The sequence below is a fragment of the Artemia franciscana genome, chromosome 21 (genome assembly GCF_032884065.1).
Source record: "Artemia franciscana chromosome 21, ASM3288406v1, whole genome shotgun sequence".
NCBI classification, from domain to species: Eukaryota; Metazoa; Arthropoda; class Branchiopoda; order Anostraca; family Artemiidae; genus Artemia; species Artemia franciscana.
In genome coordinates this window covers 31,675,031-31,699,618 of record NC_088883.1, presented here as the reverse complement: position 1 = coordinate 31,699,618, position 24,588 = coordinate 31,675,031, and the positions used below count along the sequence as shown (strand labels likewise).

The 24,588-nt window shown below is 34.3% G+C and overlaps 1 protein-coding gene across 1 annotated transcript in view; it reads left to right on the top strand.

The window, feature by feature from the left end:
- The window catches only part of LOC136040893 (fibrillin-1-like), a 174,002-nt gene that overhangs the window by 15,822 nt on the left and 133,592 nt on the right, over positions 1-24,588 (top strand). The window contains exons 2-3 of the mRNA XM_065725307.1: positions 17,903-18,022; positions 19,663-19,782. Of these exons, the coding sequence (XP_065581379.1) occupies positions 17,903-18,022; positions 19,663-19,782 (240 nt within the window). The remainder of the gene's footprint in view (positions 1-17,902; positions 18,023-19,662; positions 19,783-24,588) is intronic.

Genomic DNA, 24,588 nt, shown 5'->3' with positions numbered 1-24,588 from the left:
TAAGTCGTTACGCGCCATATTAGCTACGCGCCTTTGTAGTTGTGTCCCTGAGTCCCACCTGTGAATATAGATAGATAAAATAACGCTTTACCAACTCAGCTTCTTCGACTTGAATACATTCGTTTTTGAATTTGTATATGATGAAATAATTCAGACGTCATATGCGGACAGACAGACAGACACACAAAGAAACAACTTATTTTTTCTTAAATACTTATAATGACGTCATATACTAAGCATCGTCATAACAAACATGACGACAACTAATTTCATGATGACATACAGCTCAATCCTTATAATGACGTCAGGCGACAGACAGACAAACAACTTATTTTTATATATATAGATAGATATATAGATAGATAAATAAAAAAAGCTAAAAAACTAAAAGAAAAGAAGAAAACTAAAAAAGAAAAAAATTAAAAAAGAAAAAACTAAATAAAGAAAAAACCTAAAAAGAAAAAAATAAAAAAATATAAAAAAATAAAAACTAAATAAAGAAGAAAAAACTAAAAAAGAATAAAAATTAAAAAAAAGTAGAAACTAAAAAAATAAAAAATAAAAACTAAAATAACAGAAATACTTAAAAAACATCTAAAATCTAAAAAAGAAAAAAAAATTAAAAAAAGAAAAACAAATACTAAGAAATCAAAAAACTAAAAAAAGAAAAAAACTAAAAAGAAAAAAACTAAAAAATAAAAAATAAAAAAAAGAATAAAAAAATGAACATTGACAAATTGAATTTCCCTGCAGCACGTGGATTCGAACCTATCACATTTCGATTTGGAACAGAGCGATATCCACTACACTATCGCAGGGTATTAAAATAGATGATTCTTCTTTAACATGGTTCATTTAATTTTGACAATAAATAATGGCTGACTTGCAGCTGCTTTTTAGCGCAGGCTACAGCGCATGACCTTTCTTCAGGAAAGAAGTCTTTTATTTTTTTTATATTTTGCTTTTTTTATATTTTATATTTTATATAGTTGGTGCTAATTTTGCGAAATTTCTCCCAACGTTGAAAGGACAATCGTTTCCCAATTGCAACATCTTTTCCACGAAAATAATAATTTAGTGGGTCTGTTCAAAACAGCCATCGATTTGATGCCTACTGATACGCATAAAATTGTTATTTCCGCTGACAAAACGCCTCCTGGCCAACATGTGCGTAGATACAATGCTCCAACTATCGAAGAAGTGGCAATCGTTATGGTTGGTGATCAGTTTTTACCTCGAGATATTATTCTTCATAAGCGAAACGCTCAGTACGTAAGAATTGCTGAAACTCATCGATGCTACGATGCCCTACAATACCCTATCATTTTTTGGGATGGAGCCGACGACTATCACTTTAATATTTAATTGATGAATCCAGCCACTAACAAAGAAATGAATAAGAAATGCAGTGCGATGCATTATTATTCCTATAGACTAATGATTCGGCAGGATGAAGACAATTATATTTTAAAATGCCGTCAATTGTTTCACCAATATGTCGTTGTTATGTATGCAAAAATTAAATCAGAACATTTGCTATATATCGGTCTGAATCAGACCAAGCTCCGCTCTGAACAATACATTCATTTGCGAGATGCAGTTGTAAATGACGGTAATACCACAAACGTTGGAAGATTAACGATTTTACCTTCGTCATATGATGGCAGTCCCCGTCATATGCAAAAATATGCTCAAGATGCTATTGCGTATGTTCGTCTCTATGGTCGTCCAGATTTTTTTATTACATTTAAATGTAATCAATCTTGGGACGAGATACAGCAGCTTTTACTTCAAGGACAATCGGCGGTTCATAGACATGACATTACGGTCCGTGTCTTCCGAAAAAATGTGAAATCACTGATAAACTACATAGTAAAACTTGAAGTGTTTGGGTCAGTGCGATGCTGGATGTACTCAGTGGAATGGCAAAAACGAGGTTTGCCACAGGCACATATACTAATCTGGCTACATAATAAAATTACTTCTAACGAAATTGATGATGTGATTTCAACTGAAATACCTGATGAAAATGTAGATAAGGGGTTATGTGATATTGTTGTAAAAAATATGTTACATGGACCTTGCGTTGCACTGAACGAAAATTCACCATGCATGGCCAAAGGAAGGTGCACAAAGCAATATCCTCGACTTTTAGTATCCAACACAATTACTGGCAATGATGGTTACCCACAATATAGAAGAAGATCTACTGAAGATGGCGGTAAAACAGCAATAATAAAGAAGCGTAACGGTACCACCATCGAAGTAGATAACCAGTGGGTTGTTCCATATTCCCCATTATTATCAAAAACATTTAATGCACACAAAAACGTTGAATACTGTAACTCCGTAAATGCAATCAAATACACATGTAAATACATCAACAAAGGCAGTGACATGGCAGTTTTTGGCTTGCAGCCCGAAATCAAAGATTTCGACGAAATCGTACAATATCAGGCTGGAAGATACATAAGCAGTAATGAAGCTGTTTGGGGAATTCTTTCATTTCCGATACATGAATGTAGTTCAGCTGTTGTTCGCTTAGCGGTACATTTACAGAATGGTCAACGTGTTTATTTTTTGGAATCCAACATGCAACAAAGAGCCCTGAATCCACCGGATACAAAGTAAACTGCTTTCTTTTCGTTATGCAAAAATGATTCTTTTGCAAAAAAAACTGCTGTATACTGAATTGCCTTCGTATTACACGTGGAATACTAAAAATAAAGTATTTGAACATCGAAAACAGGGTAAGTCAGTCAACGGCCAACCTACCATCTTCAAAGATACCACGATAGGAAGACTCTACACCGTCCACTCCAATCAACATGAATGCTTCTTTCTACGCCTGATTTTGGTGAATGTACCCGGTCCGACGTCCTTTGAGTATTTGAGAACTGTAAACGGTACTATACATGACACTTACCGTAGTGCATGCCAAGCTCTGAATTTACTGGAGAATGACCAACACTGGGATAACTGCATCAATGACGCGTGCGAAACGTCAACTCCAAGTCAAATTCGTGCATTGTTTGGCATCATACTAACAACTTGCTCTCCATCAGCTCCTACAGAGTTATGGGAAAAATATAAATTAAAAATGTCCGAAGATATACTCCATCGAAAACGGTTAGAGATGTCAGATATGACTTTTGATTTTACATCAGAAATTTATAACTACACTTTAGTTATTATAGAAGATTTGTGCGTATGTATGGCAAACAAACCTCTTCAGGATTTGGGAATGCCTTCACCTAATCGTACCGCTGCTGTTTCGACATGTGTAGAATTGGATCATGAACAAAGTTACAGTACGAGTGATCTATTGTCGTATGTACAAAATAAAATTTCATTGTTAACGTCGGAACAAAAAGACATTTATGATACGATAATGCATTGTGTCGATAACAACGTTGGAGAAATCTTCTTTTTGGATGCGCCAGGAGGTACTGGTAAAACGTTTGTGCTAAAACTGATTCTGGCATCAATTCGATCCAAAAATTATATAGCGTTGGTAATTGCTTTGTCCGGAATAGCCGCAACGTTGCTGCCTGGTGGAAGAACTGCTCATTCCGCTTTGAAATTTCCTCTGAATTTGCATTCGACAGAAACACCCAGGTGTAATATTTCCAAATCATCTGGGATGGGTAAAGTATTGCAGCAATGCAAACTTATTATTTGGGACGAGTGCACAATGGCACACAAAAAATTGCTCGAGGCTCTGGATCAATCTTTGAGAGATTTCCGAGGGAATTCGAAACCCTTTGGCAGCACATTAATATTGCTTGCGGGAGATTTCATGCAAACATTGCCTATAATACCTAGATCAACCCCTTCAGACGAGATGAATGCTTGCCTGAAAAATTCTAACTTATGGGCACACGTAAAAACATTAAAATTAACTACAAATATGCGTGTCCGATTGCAAAACGATGACTCTGGTTAAAAATTTTCAGATCAATTATTGGCAATTGGAAACGGAAAGCTCCCAGTAGACTCAATTTCAGGACATATACAACTACCTGCTGATTTCTGTAATTTAGTGACGTCCAAAAATGAGTTGATTCAAAAAGTATTTCCGAATATTCTAAACAATTATAAAAATAATAAATGGCTAAGTGAAAGAGCGATTCTTGCACCCCAAAATATAGACGTCCACGAAATCAACACTATCGTTTTGACCAAGATTCGAGACCAAGCAGTCCTTTACAAGTCAGTCGACACAGTTTTGGAACCAAATGAGGCGGTTAATTATCCATCTGAATTTTTAAATTCCATGGATCTTTCAGGGTTTCCACCAAACGTGCTACAGCTAAAAATAGGCGTACCAATAATACTGTTAAGAAATATCAACCCACCAAATCTTTGCAATGGCGCGCGACTTGCCGTAAAAAAAATAAAGGAAAACGTAATAGAGGCCACAATCTTGACAGGGCCTTTTGAGGGTGAGGCTGTTCTTATTCCTCGCATTCCCATGATTCCAACGGATCTGCCTTTTCAATTTTAAAGATTGCAATTCCCAATTCGATTAGCATCTGCAATCACCATCAACAATGCTCAAGGTCAATCATTAGAAAAATGTGGTATAGATCTTAATACTGATTATTTTTCCCATGGATAATTGTACGTTGCATGTTCGAGGGTCAGTAAACCTGACAATCTATTTATAAGCAGCGACAATTGGACATCGAAGAATGTTGTATATTCGCAATTTTTACGCAGTTAATTTGTATTGTATCTATCTATCTATATAAAAACGAGTTGTGTGTATGCATGTTTGTTTGTTTGTAAAAAGAGCGTTTGCATATATGTTTTTAAATAAGTAAAACTTGCGAATATACAATATTCTTCGCTGTCCCATTGTCTGTGCATATAAATAGATTGTCAGGTTTACGGACTCTTGAACATGCAACATATACTTGTCCATGGGAAAATAATCCGTATTCAGATCTATACTACATTTTTCTAATGATTGCCCTTGGGCTTTGTTGATGGTAATTTCTAATAAAATATTCCCTGTGTCCCCGTCGTCGTTTATATATCCCCCATTTGCCCTTCCGGCGTCCCAGTTGTAGTTGTGTCCCTGTGTCCCGGTCGTCATTTCTGTCCCGGTGTCTCGGTCTGTAATTTCCCTTTGAGCGTCCCGGTCGTCATTTATTTTCCCTGTATCCCGCTTGTCATTTGTGTCCCGGTCTGTAATTTTTCTTTGAGTGTTCCGGTCGTCATTTATATTCTTTGTGTCCCGGTGTCCCGGTCTGTAACATACGACAATAGATCAATTGTGTTGCAACTTTGTTCACAATCCCATTCTACACATGTAGAAATAGAAGCAGTATAATTAGGTGAAGGCATTTCCAAATGCTTGAGAAGTTTGTTTGCAATAGATAAGCACAAATCTTCAATCATAACTAAAGTGCAGTTATAAATTTCTGTTGTAAAGTCCAAGGTCATATCTGACCTTTCTAGTTGTATTCGGTGAAGTATATTCTCGGCCATTTACGATTTGTATTTCTCCCATAACTCTGTAGGAGATGAAGGAGAGCAACTTTTGCCGGAAGACACGGGCCGTAATGTCATGTCTATGAACCGGCGATTGTCCAGGATGTAAAAGCTGTTGTATCTAATCCCAAGATGGATTATATATAAATGTAATAAATTACGAATCATTAATCTATTGGCATAATATTTCATTGCGCTGCATTTCTTATTCATTTCTTTGTTTGTGGCTGGATTTATCAATTTAATATGAAAGTAATAGCCGTCAGCTCCATCCCAAAAAATGATTGGATATTGTAGGACATCGTAGCATCGATGAGTTTAATAAAAACTTCTCTTTGAAACGCCTTCTTATTTACATATAATGACGTCATATACAAAGCCTTTGTCGTCATTATACAAATCACCGACCATAACGATTGCCACTTCGTTGATAGCTGCGTATCAGTATGCATCAATTCGATTGCTGTTTTGAACAGAAGCACTAAATTATTATTTATATGGAAAAGATGTTGCAACTGGGTCCTTTCAACGTCGTTTTTTTTATCATCGGTATCGCTTTCAAGTTGTTTGGTTTGTTTCACTTTGACTTGTCTTTCGTCACTATGAAATACATATCGCCGAACCTTTGTTTTTTTAACAAAAATCTGGTAGGCATTGATGACCTTATCTAAGTCAAAATCCCAAACCCAATCATCATTGCTATCATTTTCAGTTTTGATACGTTTTGACTCTCGCTGTCCAGGTTGTTTCAGGCTGCTCTTGTGATTCCTCGGCACGCTTTCTTTTGGTGATTTCTCTTTGAGACGCAAGCCTGTTCTCACGCTGTTGTTGTGATTCCTCGCCACGCTTTCTTTTCATACTTTCTCTATTAGCCGCAAACCTGTTTCACGCTGTTGTTGTGATTCCTCGGCACGCTTTCTTTTCTTACTTTCTCTATTAGCCGCAAGTCCTTGCGCAAGTCGCAAGTCCCACAAGTCCCACAAGTCGACTGACGTCAGTTGACAAACAACTTCATAATGGCATAATGCTCAATCCTTATAATGACGTCAGTCGACAAACATGACGTCATTCGCCACACAAACATGACGTCAGTCGCCACACAAACAACTTATATATATATATATATATATATATATATATATATATATATATATATATATATATATATATATATATATATATATATATATATATATATATATATATATATATATATATATATATATATATATATATATATATATATATATATATATATATATATATATATATATTTATATACATACTAGCTGTTGGGGTGGCGCTTCGCGCCACCCCAACACCTAGTTGGTGGGGGTTCTTCGCGCCCCCCCCAAGCCCCCCCGCGCGCGTAAGTCGTTACGCGCCATAATAGTTACGCGCCATTTTTTTTTTCTTTTTTAGCTTATTTAGATTTTTAGATTTTTTAGTTTTTTTATTAGTTTTTAGTTTTTTTTTCTTTTTAGTTTTTTTGTCCCGGTCGTCATTTATATCCCCCTGTTTCCCCCGGTGTCCCCGTTGTAGTTGTGTCCCTGTGTCCCGGTCGTCATTTATATTCCCTGTGTCCCGGTCGTCATTTGTATCCCGGTGTACCGGTCTGTATATACATTCGTTTTTTAGTTTTGTTTTTCTCCTTTATTTTTTTCCTTTTTTTTTCTTTTTTAGTTTATTTAGATTTTTAGATTTTTTAGTTTTTTTATTAGTTTTTAGTTTTTTTTCTTTTTAGTTTTTTTGTAGTTTTTACCTTCTTTTTAGTTTTGTTAATTTTTTTTTTACTTATGTCCTGGTCGTCATTTATACTCCCTATGTCCCGGTGCTTTGTTGATTGCTAATCGAACATTCCTTTTGTCCTGGTCGCTTTCTCTTCGAGTGTCGTCATTTATTTTTTTCTTTTTTAGTTCTTTTAGTTTTTACCTTTTTTAGTTTTTTTTTAGTTTTTTAGATGAAAATTTTTTTTAGTTTTTTCCTTTTTTTCTTTTTAGTTTTTATTGGTTTTTACCTTTATGTTAGCTTATTTTTCAGTTTTTTCCTTTTTTTTAGTTTTTTTTTATTTTTTTTTTTTTTAGTTTTTTACCTTTTTTTAGTTTTTTTAGTTTTTTTAGTTTTTTTAGTTTTTTAGCTTTTTTACTTTTTTTATTAGTTTTTAGTTTTTTTGTAGTTTTTGCCTTTTTTTAGTTTTTTCAGTTTTTTTTTTAGTTTTTTATTGGTTTTTACCTTTATTTTAGCTTATTTTTCAGTTTTTTCCTTTTTTAGTTTTTTTTAGTTTTTAGTTTTTTTAGTTTTTTACCTTTTTTTAGTTTTTTTAGTTTTTTTAGTTTTTTAGCTTTTTTATTTTTTTATTAGTTTTTAGTTTTTTTTGTAGTTTTTGCCTTTTTTTTAGTTTTTTTAGTTTTTTAGCTTTTTTATTAGTTTTTAGTTTTTTTTGTAGTTTTTGCCTTTTTTTAGTTTGACAACTTATTTTTATATATATAGATAGTTTTTTTTTTTTACTTATGTCCTGGTCGTCATTTATACTCCCTGTGTCCCGGTGCTTTGTTGATTGCTAATCGAACATTCCTTTTGTCCTGGTCGCTTTCTCTTTGAGTGTCGTCATTTATTAGTTTTTTCCTTTTTTTCTTTTTAGTTTTTTATTGGTTTTTACCTTTATTTTAGCTTATTTTTCAGTTTTTTCCTTTTTTTTAGTTTTTTTTTATTTTTTATTTTTTTTAGTTTTTTACCTTTTTTTAGTTTTTTTAGTTTTTTTAGTTTTTTAGCTTTTTTACTTTTTTTATTAGTTTTTAGTTTTTTTTTGTAGTTTTTGCCTTTTTTTAGTTTTTTCAGTTTTTTTTTTAGTTTTTTATTGGTTTTTACCTTTATAGTTTTTTTAGTTTTTTAGCTTTTTTATTTTTTTTATTAGTTTTTAGTTTTTTTTGTAGTTTTTGCCTTTTTTTAGTTTTTTCAGTTTTGACGTCACCTGATCCAGTTTTTTCAGGTGACGTCACCTGACCCATCCACACATCCACAGACAGACAACTTATTTTTATATATATAGATAGATATATATATATGATTTTGGCAAAAATTCTAATGAGTGACGTCATATTTATAATTTCAACAGAATAAATTTCATCGTTACACAATGGTCAAATTATGGAGCTTAGTGTCCATGCACCAAGGACTCTGGGGGCATGTCTTCCCTGGAAACATAAATATTACATGTTTTTTACTTTTTTCTATAAAATTACCATCTCAAAATTTTGATTAGATATCTGTAGGGGAGAGAGCAGCTGAAAGAGGCTTGTTAGGGGGCATGCAGCTCTCTAATCACCTTTGTCTTGTGACAAGTGCATTAAAACTTCTAATTTCGAGTTGAATTATCCCCTTCTGAGGTTTCTATCTCGACTCCTTCAGCAAGAAGTGACCTAAGAAAATATATAATATGTTAAAGCCTCATCACTATTTACTGAGGCCGCATTATTTACACTGCTTATTTATTGTAAAAATAAGGGGTTACTTCACCTCATATAAATTGACATAAATATTTCCTTCCCAATCTTATGGACGATTGCGGGTATTTCATCAACCCAGGGAGCTTGATATTCAGGAGTTTTCTTATTATTTCTTCCGGCTCTTTTTTTATTAGTATATCTATATATATAAAAATAAGTTGTCTGTGTGTGGATCTGTGGATCTGTGGATCAGGTGACGTCACCTGAAAAAACTGGATCAGGTGACGTCAAAACTGAAAAAACTAAAAAAAGGCAAAAACTACAAAAAAAAACTAAAAACTAATAAAAAAATAAAAAAGCTAAAAAACTAAAAAAACTAAAAAAAGGCAAAAACTACAAAAAAAACTAAAAACTAATAAAAAAGCAAAAAACTAAAAAAACTAAAAAAAGGCAAAAACTACAAAAAAAACTAAAAACTAATAAAAAAAATAAAAAAGCTAAAAAACTAAAAAAACTAAAAAAACTAAAAAAAGGTAAAAAACTAAAAAAACTAACTACAAAAAAAAACTAAAAACTAATAAAAAAAATAAAAAAGCTAAAAAACTAAAAAAACTAAAAAAAGGCAAAAACTACAAAAAAAAACTAAAAACTAATAAAAAAGCTAAAAAACTAAAAAAACTAAAAAAAGGCAAAAACTACAAAAAAAACTAAAAACTAATAAAAAAAATAAAAAAGCTAAAAAACTAAAAAAACTAAAAAAATTAAAAAAAGGTAAAAAACTAAAAAAACTAAAAACTAAAAAAAACTAAAAAAAAGGAAAAAACTGAAAAATAAGCTAAAATAAAGGTAAAAACCAATAAAAAACTAAAAAAAAAACTGAAAAAACTAAAAAAAGGCAAAAACTACAAAAAAAACTAAAAACTAATAAAAAAAAAGTAAAAAAGCTAAAAAACTAAAAAAACTAAAAAAACTAAAAAAAGGTAAAAAGCTAAAAAAATGAAAAATAAAAAAAAACTAAAAAAAAGGAAAAAACTGAAAAATAAGCTAAAATAAAGGTAAAAACCAATAAAAAACTAAAAAGAAAAAAAGGAAAAAACTAAAAAAAATTTCATCTAAAAAACTAAAAAAAACTAAAAAAGGTAAAAACTAAAAGAACTAAAAAAGAAAAAAATAAATGACGACACTCAAAGAGAAAGCGACCAGGACAAAAGGAATGTTCGATTAGCAATCAACAAAGCACCGGGACACAGGGAGTATAAATGACGACCAGGACATAAGTAAAAAAAAAAACTAACAAAACTAAAAAGAAGGTAAAAACTACAAAAAAACTAAAAAGAAAAAAAAACTAAAAACTAATAAAAAAACTAAAAAATCTAAAAATCTAAATAAACTAAAAAAGAAAAAAAAGGAAAAAAATAAAGGAGAAAAACAAAACTAAAAAACGAATGTATATACAGACCGGGACACCGGGATACAAATGACGACCGGGACACAGGGAATATAAATGACGACCGGGACACAGGGACACAACTACAACGGGGACACCGGGGGAAACAGGGGGATATAAATGACGACCGGGACAGGGAATGGTCGATTAGCAATCACCATCAACAAAGCTCAAGGGCAATCATTAGAATCATGAGGTATAGATCTGAATACAGATTGTTTTCCCATGGACCATTATATGTTGCATGTTCAAGAGTCGGTAAACCTGACAATCTATTTATATGCAAAGACAATGGGACAGCAAAGAATGTTGTATATTCGCAAGTTTTACGTAGTTAAAACCATATATATATATATATATATATATATATATATATATATATATATATATATATATATATATATATATATATATATATATATCTATCTATATTCACAGGTGGGACATAGGGACAAAACTACAATGGCGCGTAACTATTATGGCGCGTAACGACTTACGCGCGCGGGGGGGCTTGGGGGGGGGGGTGCGAAGCACCCCCACCAACTAGGTGTTGGGGTGGCGCGAAGCGCCACCCCAACAGCTAGTTATAAATAATTGTTGATCCTCTTCTGCCAAGTAAGATTCTACCTACCCTATATCAGGCCAAATTGTATACCTTTCCAGGTTGTATAACCGTTTCAAGGATGAAAATTTTCGTTCTTGTTCTCAGTAGCGGTTTGAGGCCTTATAATTTAGGTGAAAGACAAGGTATACCAAAGAATTGTAAAATGATAAAATAAATAAAATTTAATGTTCAGACTTCAGAAAAACTGAGGTGCAGCTGCCCCCCATACCAGTCCTAGAAAAGCCCCCGCTAGTTTCTCAAAATATGCTAGTTCCACAACAGAGTAAACAAAATCCTCGAAACCATGGTAATTTACTAGTTTTAGTTCCTCAAAATATTACAGTAACAATTCTATACCAGGAGATTCCCTTGGTTAATTAATTTGTTTGTTAATATCCAATTTTTGAAACTTAAAAAAAGAAATTTGTGTCTTAAGACTTTGAAACAACCGGAGTGTTCTTTCTTAATTATTATAAACGATTTTGTTCCCTTTTTTGAGTTATTTTTCAATTATATATTGTTAATTGTCATATAATTTTTATGTAAATATTTCTATATTTCTTCAACTTCGGAAAAGAAAACATACCATAGGTTTCCATTTTCTCAATCAGTCCAGACATTATTTTCTTGTAAATTCCTAAAATAGTTAGAGAATGACCAGTTTTTGTTTGCATTTGTTAGGCACACATAGAAGATAAGAGCGCAAACAGCTGGCCTTGTGCTAATATTCTACATAGAATCATATCCGTTACAAAAAAAATTCAAAATTAAATTTATATTGTGCCTTCTATTTATTTGTTCAAGAGTTTTTTTTCTATTTATTTGTTCATCCAAAGTTATTGTTTAAATATTTTATTCCTAAACATATACTTTTAGTATTGTTGGTTAGGACAGTTATTTAAGAATATATTAAATTTCTTCACCATGGGGTATTGAGAAGGTTTTGTTATTTTTTTTTTGGATTCCGGGACATGAAAAGAAATAAGGTAAAATGTTTTTTTCTATTTATTTGTTCATCCAAAGTTATTGTTTAATTATTTTATTCCTAAACATATACTTTTAGTATTGTTGGTTAGGACAGTTATTTAAGAATATATTAAATTTCTTCACCATGGGGTATTGAGATGTTTTTGTTATTTTTTTTGAGATTCCAGGACATGAAAAGAAATAAGGTAAAATGTTTTAATTCAAGATTTTAGTGCCTTAGCAACCAAGGGAAATAAAATTTGTACATTGTCTTAAATTTTACTTTTCAGTCCAGTCTTTCTCTTTAAAATTTGATATTATCATTTTGAATTGTTTTGATTGGAGCCAGATATCCTGTAATCATGCTCAGGGTTTTTTCTTACGCTTGGGACTTTTTCCTAGGGATTTTTGACAATTATTAACTACTAGCTGTTGGGGCACTTCGCGCCCCCCCCAAGCCCCCCCCGCGCGCTTAAGTCGTTACGCGCCATATTAGTTACGTGCCATTGTAGTTGTGTCCCTGTGTCCCACCTGTGAATATAGATAGATTTATATATGTGTTTCAAACTACGTAAAAATTGCGAATATACAACATTCTTGGCTTTCCCATTGTCTGTGCATATACAAAGCCGTATGTACTAATAATGACGTCATATGCAAACGCTCTTTTTACAAACAAACAAACATGCATACACACAACTCGTTTTTATATAGATAAATAGATAGATAGATAGATACAATACAAATTAACTGCGTAAAACTTGCGAATATACAACATTCTTCGCTGTCCAATTGTCGCTGCATATAAATAGATTGTCAGGTTTACCGACCCTCGAACATGCAACGTACAATTGTCCATGGGAAAAACAATCAGTATTAAGATCTATACCACATTTTTCTAATGATTGACCTTGAGCTTTGTTAATGGTGATTGCAAATGCTAATCGAATTGGGAATTGCAATCTTTTAAATTGAAAAGGCAGATCCGTTGGAATCATGGGAATGCGAGGAATAAGAACACCCTCACACTCAAAAGGTCCTGTCAAGATTGTGGCCTCTATTAGGTTTTCCATTGTTTTTTTACGGCAAGTCGCGTGCCATTGCAAAGCTTTGGTGGGTTGATATTTCTTAAAAGTATTATTGGTACGCCTATTTTTAGTTGTAGCACGTGTGGTGGAAACCCTGAAGGATCTATGGAATTTAAAAATTCAGATGGATAATTAACCGCTTCATTTGGTTCCAAAACTGTGTCGACTGACTTGTATAGGACTGCCTGGTCTCGAATCTTGGTCAAAACAATATTGTTGATTTCGTGGACGTCTATATTTTTGGGTGCGATAATCGCTCTTTCACTTAGCCATTTATTATTTTTATAATTTTTTAGAATATTCGGAAATACTTTTTCAATCAATTAATTTTTGGACGTCACTAAATTACAGAAATCAGCAGGTTGTTGTATACGTCCTGAAATTGAGTCTACTGGGAGCTTTCCGTTTCCAATTGCCAGCAATTGATCTGAAAATGTTTGACCAGAGTCATCGTTTTGCAATCGGACACGCATATTTGTAGTTAATTTTAATATTTTTACGTGTGCCCATAAATTAGAATTTTTCCGGCAAGCATTCATTTCCTTGCTGTTCTTTTGATTCCTCGGCACGCTTTCTTTTCTGACTTTCTCTATCAGCAGCAAGTTTTTTGGCATAGACTCTTTGAGCATCTTCATCGGCTTTTGCCATTGTAAGTTCATCAGTCATTTTAAACTTAAACATTAATAGATTTCTACGTGAACATATATGTCTTAAATATCTTTAATGACGTCACCGTCATAGCAAAAATAACGACAACTAACTTCATGACGTCAGTCGACACAGAAACATGACGTCACCTGACAGACAGACACACAGACAGACAACTTATTTTTATATATATAGATTATAAATTTGGAATCTGTTAGCTTTTTCCTTCGAGGTTTTGGAAAGGTAAATGATATACCAAAAGTCACAATTCAGAGTCGTGATACTCAGAACCCCGAGTGGCGTTTGTATTGGGCCTTTGACTAACTTGTTCTCTCCAGGCTTTCTCTTCAAAATCAGGCAGCCTGTTTTATTGTTTAGTCATTCTACAGATAGGCTTAAGTCATTAAGTCATTCCACTTAAGCATATCCCACCTAATTTAGAGATGTCATGCATGGTATATGAGGCTTTTCCTTCTGAGAAATATAGAAACTTTTATAACAAATTTTAATTAATTTTTTTGTTATTTTGTTTTTTATCATTTTTTTCTTACTTTCGAAGTTTACAGGAATCACAAATATTTAGCAAAAAGTCTAGTCAAACTTGTCAAGGTCTGTCCCTCACACTCGCCCTACCCTTTGTCTAGTCAACTATGAATACATAATAGATATATGGGAAATGATAAACGGTTGAACCCATCAGGGAACCCATTAAGCCCAACCCATTGAAGCTCAATGAGGTTGAACTTCAATTTACCATAGCAACCCCAAGGTTATGTTAAACACAAGGGGGATAAAAGTGGAGCCAGAATTCGGGGTGTCAATTTAAAAAATTAGGTAGAGAAGGGTGAATTTGTCCTTTTCTTTAATTTTTTAAGCGAAAATACCCAGACAAAGGGTAAAATTTAAGGGCCTATTTGCTTAAGAAATAAGATTTGGGCCTGCTAGTTGTAGTGGGATAAAATTTTTAAGTGGATTCATGGCTTAAAATTTTAAAGGAGATTAACATGTAAGAAAAGGAGATGTTTTGCGATGATAATCAATAGAACCACCACATTTTGTAACGTAATCTGTGGTGCTTAATAAGCTTTTCTTAGATAGCCCTAGTAAAATTTACTGCCCAAGCAGCTCCCTCCTCCTTCCCTACCAATATTCACTCAAACTTTCAAGTGGGCCCTTTAAGCCGTTAATTTATGTTTCTAAGAAAATGCAAATGTATTTTGTTTGTAGCCTGGTTACAAATAGTGTATTTTGGTTTAGTTCTATTCTCTCCGACAGGTCAAGATTATGTGTACAATTTTCATCCCTCTCTCCCCCCTAACATTCACTAAAAGCTCCAATTTAATAATCTAAGTCACGCCCGAGACACTGAACAAACTTATATAATCTAGCTTCTTAGCCAGATTAAGTCCTATGTAAACTTGTTACGCAAAACAGCCATTTTCGAACGTGTTTGATATTCTAATTGGTTAGCCTTTCCCACACCCTTCAAAGACTAAATTTGAAGTTACTTTGCTCAGTCTTTACCCGTCTTGCTACCAACAGTGTCTGATATTTTCAACTCCATCTACCAAGACCCTCCCAGTCGATCTTTGGTCACTCCCTCTAGGTTTCAACTAGATCCCTTTGGCCATTCCATTGGTATGGTATATAATTTGAAAAATCCGATCCATATAGCATCTCTTGATTTCCACAGGTTCGTGGGTCATTTCTAGAGTACACTCTTACGAAACATTGATAATTTCGACCTACTAAACAACAGCTAACAGATCGCTTAAATGGGTATGATTTGTAACAAAGACTCTTTAGCCAATTATTAGGTCATCCCCCCTCTCTCTCCGCTCCGAAAACAATGATGTAAACAATGAGAAACTAGCTTACTCTATGTCTATTGTTGTAGGAATCATGTTATGGACATGTACGTTGAACCTTCAAACTATCTTCAATAAAACGACTGTTTCAAAATTTTGATCGACTACCTTTGAGGGCTTGGAAGTTACTTAGGATGAAAAGGCGTATAATAAAGGCTTGTTGCCTCCAATGACTCTCCGAACTTTGAAAGGGCAATGAAACTTCTTATACACTTACACACTAAAATTTCAGAATTATACCTTAGCTATTCCAGAGACATTGCAGATCCATCTTTTTGGCAACCTAAATGCATAAAAAGCCCTTTCATTTAATTCAACAGTTATTTCTCCCCTCCCTGAAAGTTTCAGCTCAATGCCTTTAGTAGTTTTTATGTTGTAAAAAGGTCATTATGAAAACTTGTAAACACACAGTGTCTTCTGATTTACTTCAATAATCCCTCCATGCGTTCCCTAAAACTTTAATTTTAATACCCTTATCTGTTCCTTAGACATTGTAGATACGTCATTTTTATAAACTGCATTTCCATGGTGTCTTTTGATCTATTTAAAAATCCCCCCTAACATTCTCTGAAAGTTCCAAAGTAGTACCAATAGGTATTCCTGAGTGGCAGATATGTCATTTTGACAACCTAGATTCACAGTGTCTTTTGATTTAGTTAGTTGGTCAATTTAGTCCATTTTACTTAATAGGTAGGTTGAGGTCAAATCCACTGAACCCTAGAAAGGGGACATTAACCAAATTCTTAAGCTAGATTAAAAAATAGTAATACCATATTGGTTTCAAACTAATACCCAAAAACTGAGTAGGTATTATATTTATAGTTTAACCATCCAGTGCCAAACCCAGGAATTCAGTTCTAAGGGCGGGGTGGGGGCTATACTGCAACAAATTGCCAAATGTCAATCATAAGAAGCGTAAAAGTGCTGCCTAAGCAAAGAGCAATGGGGGAACGATGTGTTATTTATTTTAAGACCAGGACACTTCGTATAGACACATTGGTCGTAAAAACATTGAAAGAGCCTCATTCGATGTGAAATTGAATGAGCTAGTGCCTTTTTTAACAGTCAAAATTGGTTTGAGGGAATCCAGCCCTACCCCCGGACCAATAATTTTCCCAAACCCATCCAATGAAAATTTGAGATAACTATTAACTTTAACACAGTTGAATGGTCTCCAAATTATGTCTTTGAGGACGATCCTCCCCCTCTTTGGCCCTTAGGGCAAGAATTATAAGTTAAGCCCTAGGGGCATATATGGTTTTTAAACAAAAGATGCTGGTATAAACTTCAAAGGGGGCTCATTGGATTAGTGATCAGAAGTTCTAGTGGTCTTTTTCAGAGTCAACGGGATTGGAGGGAAGCTAACCCCCCTGCCCCCCACGTGTTATGTTTTCCTATATTGTTCGTTATAAGTCAACCCAAAAATCTCGATCATCCTATAGTTCTATGATAATCTATCATAGTTCCGCCCTATGATGGATTGATGGAAGATAGACTACCTATGAACATATTAAAATGACATCATTTTTATACCATCCTTAAAAAGGCTTATGTCAGTATTGGCTCTCGTTCAGACTATCTGTCTTGGCTTTCTCTCCAAAGCACCTCCAATCAAAATTTTGAGAGAGCCATTTTGTTGAACATATTTGAACGGTCCAGCAATATGTCTCTAGGAATACTCGATATGTCAATCCCCCATAATTATGCAATTGGCCCATTATACTCTAACACTAAGTGTTGCTTTAAAACTATATAAACAAGCACTGTATGTATTGTTATCAATAAGACACCTCAGCAATATCTTAAGAACGACTGACTGCATTAAGTTGAAACTTTCGGGGCCACAGCTACTACTACTTCTACTTTTATAATTTAAATATCAAAATTAAAGTATCGTAGAGGACACGATAGTTAAATTTATACTAAAAAAAGCTAATTAAATCATTTAAGTACGGACATGGTGTTTTTTCCTCTCCAGTCAAATATTTTTTCTGTAATAATCATTGACACTTATTATACTGAATCGTCTCAAAATTCTTGATCATAGAGAGTTTGCATTCACGACATTTAACGCCTAGTCCATGAATTCCATGATTGGAAGCCTATGATTGGACTTTTGTTCTGCGGCCCACTTGATCAGATCGAATGATGAAAAGGCTTCATGTTTTTAAGTAAATTAAAATGTCGTGGAGGACATGATAGTTAAACTTATACTAAAAAGGCTAGGAAAGGTATCAGAGTTGTAGCCCCACCCTTAGGGGCAACTTGCAAGATTAATAGATTTTGAAATTTTGCCAGTTATATTCGGTAATTTAATTTTCTTTTTTGTTTTCTAGCTTTCGATGAGTGTCTCTTGAATCCATGCAATCCGGTAAATCAAATTTGTCAGCGTGTCGATGGAGGTCATAAATGCTTATGCAAAGATGGTTATCAAAAATTCGATGATGGTTGCATAGGTTGGTAAAAGCCGGTACTCTGGGGCATGCCCATTATAATTGATTCGTTACGCTAAATTCCCTAAAAAGGAAGTAGATACCAATAGAATATTAACAGTTTCCAAAGACGATTTTTTTGTACATGAATTTACACACAGCACTTAAAATAATTTTCAATTTCACACTTTCTTTCTTTTTGTGTTTGCTAAATAAATTTGCACTTTTATACTGGAGCAAAGAAACCTAATTTCTAAATGATGACTGCTGGTTTTTTTCAAAAGCTAAAAATATAGCCTACTGAATATTTATTCTTTATTTTATATTATTTATTTAATTTATTATAATTTATAATTTATATAACTTATTATAATATTTATTCTTTATTTTATTTTTATAATACAGTCTACTGAATATTTTCAAAAAGTTACGACATAAATGAAGTTAATATAACTCAATTAACAAAATGTATACCGAATAATATAAACCAAATTTATAGTATATTGACAAATAAATGTCAAAGCTTACCGCCATAAATTATATCCCTGGCTGCCGCATTTTTGAAGTTTAGAAGTTTTATCTAAAGCCTCATTTTTGCCTTCAATAATTTGCTTCCTGGACGGTTAATTCACTCATCTTACGTGCTAAATCAAAAAAAATCACAAAGCTTAGGAAAAATTAATTAGTTCTAGAAAAAATTCGCTTAGAATAACTTGCCCAAAACAAAATAAAAATCAGGGCTTAGCTCATTTGCATCGTATCAGGATTTTGTTTTCTTTTTTTTACTGGGATAGTCCAAGCTCTATCTCTTACTCTCTCTTTCTCTCTTCTCTTAACTATCTCCTCTCTCACCTCTCTGTCCTATCTCCTCTCTCACCTCTTCACTTTAGCTCTTAGTTCACTTTAAGTCAATGCAGGTTCTAGTCTAAATACACACTAAGTAGGCTTAACGATTGGCTTGTCTTTTTTCTTTCTCTTTTTCATGTGAATTTTTACATCTTCTCCTTATATCTTAATTTTGTCTCCTCAACCGAAAAAGACAGAGACAGAAAGAGATAAAGAGAGAGAGATAGAGGTGAGAGAGGAGATAGTTAAGAGAAGAAAGAATGAGATAAAAAGAGAGAGAAAGAGAGAGTGAGAGACAGAGAAAAAGAGAGATATGTAGGCCTAGCAATTAGCTTGTCTTTTTTCTGTTTTTCTGTCTTCATTTATGTGTTTCATTATTCTATTCATAGATATTGGTATTATTTGGCGATTAGTCTTGGGGTCAGTCGTATTGAACAGAAAAAAACACAAATCATAAAAGATTGAGAAACCCGGGAAAGTAAAAAAGATAATTTTAAGAATTCATAAAAAAAAACTATGAGTTCAGGAAGGGAGCGGCCTAAAAGTATCCACCCTCCCATACTCTGTTTTTCTCGTCTTTTCTTTGCCCCGATTGGGTGTGCTATATCCCAGACGTCTCAGGGCTTCCTACTTATAGGTGTGTATCAACTCCGTGAAATGAAAAATATTCCCCCTCTCCCAAGTTTTTTCCTTGTGATTCTAGGGTCTGCTACAGATTTACTTGCGCATAAATTTACTGGTACCTTGATGTGTTATTTTATTCAATCGTTCTTAGAATTCCAACGAATCATTTTCCTCATAATTTTTGTGCTTTACAGATATTGATGAATGTAATGAAGATTTACAACTATGCACTGAATTTGGAGAAAAATGTGTCAATACAGAAGGAAGCTTTTTTTGTGGATACAGTCCTGATTTCAGCGAAGATACAGACGACAGTAAGGTTTTTTTTTCTTGGTCAAATATTCAAATTGTGTAATTATTTCGTTCTGAGACTCTTTTTCAATTTGTATTCCTACTTTCAGCAAAAACGTGTTACTTTATGATAAATCTTATAGCGATATTAATGAAAAAATATAATTTCTGGTGTTAAGAAGTAGTCTTGAACGTTTCATAGATGCTTCTAATTCCTGAAATCACACATTCCAATCACAAGGAGGTCCAGTCAGAAGAGTAAATAGGGGCAATCAAAAAACAGTTTTTAGCCCTAGTCCAAGGAGGTAAAGATGTCTAGCCCAGCATTGTCAGACTACATTCTGGTAGAGAAAAAGCTAGATCTGAAATAAGCTTGATTGATTTGCTTTTAATTGACTGCTTGATATTGGAAACATCTGAAATAGCTTGTACAAAATAGTGAAGAAAATGCCAAAGTAATAAGGCTTGCTTGAAATTTAGGATACTGGTAATTATACTCAGAGAAACTTCCCCCAAGAAAATTAGTACTGCCTTTTACAGTTCAAATGCAACAAGTTTCTTAGCTCACGGAGAGAGAGAGAGAGAGAGAGAGAGATAGATAGAGGGGGGAGAGAAAGACAGAGAGGGAGAGAGAGGGGACAGAAGGAGGTGAGAGAGAGGAATAGAGAGATAAAGAGATAGAGAGAAAGAGAAGAGAGCCAGAAAGAGAGAGATTCATTAAAACAACAAAACTACAAAACAGAATATCAGCAAGAGAAAAAAATACATAGCAAAGTTCAACTTCTCACACACCAGACCTGAACATTTCAACTTAAGACTCTTTGCCCTTCCTGAGATATTTTAATAGGGTCTTTTGACAGCCTAACGAGAGAGAGATATATATATGTATATATATAAAGATTTTGACAAGAAAATGAAACAAAGAGAAATATGCTGAAGAGAGGAAAAGAGAGAAGAGTGAGAGAGACAGATTCATTAAAACAACAATAAATAAGAGCTAAGAGCTCATATGGCACGTGTGACGAGGTCGGAAGAGCCAAGAGCTCATATGGCATGAGCTCTATCAAAATTCTAAGAATCAATAGATTTATTTAAAAGGAAAATCGAAGGCTCAATGCCGGTTGGGATTTAAAATAAGAACTCTGAGACACAAGGTCCTTCTAAATATCAAAATTCATTAAGATCCGATCACCCATTCGTAAGTTAAAAATACCTCATTTTTTCTAATTTTTCTCTCCTTTCATCCCCCTACATGGTCGGATCAGGGAAAACAACTTTATCAAGTCAATTGTAAAGGTCCCTGACACGCCTACCAATTTTCGCCGTCCTAGCATATCTAGAAGAACCAAACTTACCAAAGCATTGGACCCCCCTCCCACTAACTCCCCGAAAAAGAGCGGATCCAGTGCGGTTACGTAAATCAAGTATCTACGACATTTGCTTATTCTACCCACCAAGTTTCATCCTGATCTCTCCACTCTAAGTGTTTTCCAAGATTTCAAAATTTCCCCCATCCAACTCTCCCCAATGTCACCAGATCTGGTCGGCATTTACAATAAGAGCTCTGAGACACTAGTTCCTTCGAAATATCAAATTTCTTTAAGATCTGCTCACCCGTTCTTAAATTAAAAGTACCTCAATTTTTCTAATTTTTCCAAATTAACAGCCCCCCCAACTCCCCCAAAGAGAGCGGTTCCCTTCTAATTGTGTCAATCATATATCTAGAGCTTATGATTTATCTTCCCATCAAGTTTCATCCCAATATCTCCACTCTAAGCGTTTTCCAAGATTTCCAGTTTCCAAGATTTCTATTCCCCCCCTCCCCCGACCTCCTTTGTCCCCGAATCCGATTCAAATTAAAATTGAAGCATCTGAGACATAGGATCTTTCTATATATCAAGTTCCATTAAGATCTGATCACCCATTCAAAAGATAAAGATACCCCAATTTTCACGTTTTCCAATATTTCCGGTTTCCCCCTCAAACTCCCTCCAATATCTCCATATCTCTTTGGGATTTAAAATGAGAGATCTGAAGCACAAGATCCTTCTAAATATTAAAATTCATTGAGATCTGATTACCCGTTCGTCAGTTACAAATACCTCATTTTTTCTAATTTTTCCGAATTACCCCACTCCGTACTCCCTCGAAGATCAGATCCACTCTCATTGCTAATTCAACATTCTCCTTTACTCTGGTTAATTCAACATTCCCCTCAACATGTCCTATAAGCTTCACCTAGTACACTAAGCCGTTCCTGAGATATTGTCAATAATGCCTATTGTCAAGCTTCATACATATAGTGTCTTTTGATTAGTTCATTATCCTCCTATCCCACTCAATATTCGCTGAAAGTTTTAAACTAATACTCTAAGCCTTAATTCACATATTTATGATAGGCCTTTTTGATAACTGCATGACACAGAATGTTTTGGTTTAATTCAACACCTCCTCTTTGCTCCCTGGAAGTTTCACTTTAAAGCCCTTAATCCTAGTTTACCCAAATCTTCTCATTAATACGATTAGCAGTAGTAGTAAGAGCAGCAATATTATTAGTAGTAATAGCAGAAGTAATAATAATACCTGTAGTTGTACCATAGATGGAAGTGATAGTAGCTTGCACATATTTTATTTTGGTTCAAGAGATAGATAGTTAGATAGAGAGAGAACGAGAGAGAGAGAGAGAGAAAGAGAGAGAGAGAGAGAGGAGAGAGAGAGAGAGAGAGAGAGAGAGAGAGAGAGAAGAGAAGAGAGAGAGAGAGAGAGAGGGAGAGAGATAGAGAGAGAGACAGAGACAGACAGACAGAAAGACAGACAGATAGACAGACAGACAGACAGGAAGAAAGAGAGAGAGAGAGAGAGGAGAGAGAGAGAGAGAGAGAGAGAAAGAGAGAGAAAGAGAGAGAGAGAGAGAGAGAGAGAGAGAGAGAGAGAGAGAGAGAGAGAGAGAGAGAGACAGAGACAGACAGACAGGCAGATAGACAAACAGACAGAAAGACAGACAGAAAGAGAGAGAGAGAGAGAGAGAGAGAGAGAGAGGGAGAGAGAGAGAGAGAGAGAGAGAGAGAGAGAGAGAGAGAGAGAGAGAGAGAGAGACAGACAGAGACAGACAGACAGCAGATAGACAAACAGACAGAAAGACAGACAGAAAGAGAGAGAGAGAGAGAGAGAGAGAGAGAGAGAGAGAGAGAGAGAGAGAGAGAGAGAGAGACCGTTCAAGAGTTATCCCATTACTTGATCTCGAGTCACTGTATATTCTTTCGTGTGCATGTTTTACCTTTTCTAAGCTTCATGGTGACCTCCCCCGTCCCCTAAGTGTTCAGCCATCTTTCACCTCTGATCAGAATAATTATAATCTTCGCAATACCGAAAATCATATTCAAGTTCCTTTTACTCCTTGTGTAAGGTCAGACTTTAATCCTTTAATTGCGAGTTTTTATTGTATGGAATAAGTTGCCCGAATCAGCTCGAAGGTGCCACTCATTCATTGGCTTCTTAGAAATTATTTTATCTCTTTTTATATGTGTATATGCGTGTATGTATGCATATATATTTCCTTATTATTCATTGGAGTCCATTTTATCTACAGATCTACATAATTAATTTAGTCTATTCAATCTATTAGTCTATTTAGTTTTGTTTTCTATAGTTTTTCATTTTATTTATATTTTCCTCTCTTCTCCTTTTTGCTCTTCTCTCTGTGAATAAGTGATTATTTGTTTTTTCTTCTCTGAGTAAGTGGCTCGTTCATTTTCCCCTTTTTTACAGGCCAAAGAGCCTTTGGGGAAATAGTAAAATGTAATATTGTATGTGTGTTTCGTGATGAATAAATCTTATCTTATCTTAGAGAGAGAGAGATAAAGAAAGAGAGGGAGGGAGAGGGGAAAGAAAGAGGCGAGAGAGAGAAATAGAGAGAAAGATAGATAAAGAGGTGGAGATAGAAAAATAATGATAGAAACAGAGAGAGAGATTTAGAGAGGGACGAGAGTCGGAGAGAGAGATTCATTAAAACAACAAAATTGTAAAAACAGAGGATCAGCAAGAGAAAAAAAATACATAGCCAAGTTCAACTTCTCCCACAACAGACCTCAATATTTCAACTTAATACTCTTTGCTCTTCCTGAGATATTTTGATAGGGTCTTTTGACAGCCGAATGAGAGAGAGAGAGAAAAAGATTTTGACAAGAGAATGAAACAAAGAGAAAGACACTGAAAGATAGGAAGAGAGAGAAAGATAGAGAGAAAAGTGAGACAATCAGTTTCATTAAAACAACAAAAAAACAAGAACTAAGAGCTCATATGGCATGAGCTCTAGCGGTCCGGTTATGTCAGTCACGTATCTTGGACTTGTGCTTATTCTTCCAAATAAGTTTCTTCCTGTTCATTCCACTCAAAGCCTTTTCCAAAATTCTGGCTTCCCCTCCCCCAACTCCCTCGAATGATACTGGATCTGGTAGGGATCTAAAATAAGCGACCTGAGCTACGAGTTCCTTCTAAATATGAAAATTAATTAAGATCCGATCACTGCTTCGTAAGTAAAAATACCTCATTTTTTTATAATTTTCAGAATTAATCCTCCCCCAACCCCCCAAAGAAAGTGGATCCGTTTCTGTTCCGGTCATGCCAATCACATACCCAGGACTTGTGCTTAGTTTTTCCCACCAAGTTTCATCCTAATCCTTCCACTCTAAGCGTTTTCCAAGATTTTACGTTTCCCCCTCCAGCTCCCCCAAAATGTTACTGGATCCAGTCAAAATTTAAAATAAGAGCTTTGAGATACGATATCCTTCTAAATATCAAATTTTATTAAGATCTGATCACCCGTTCTC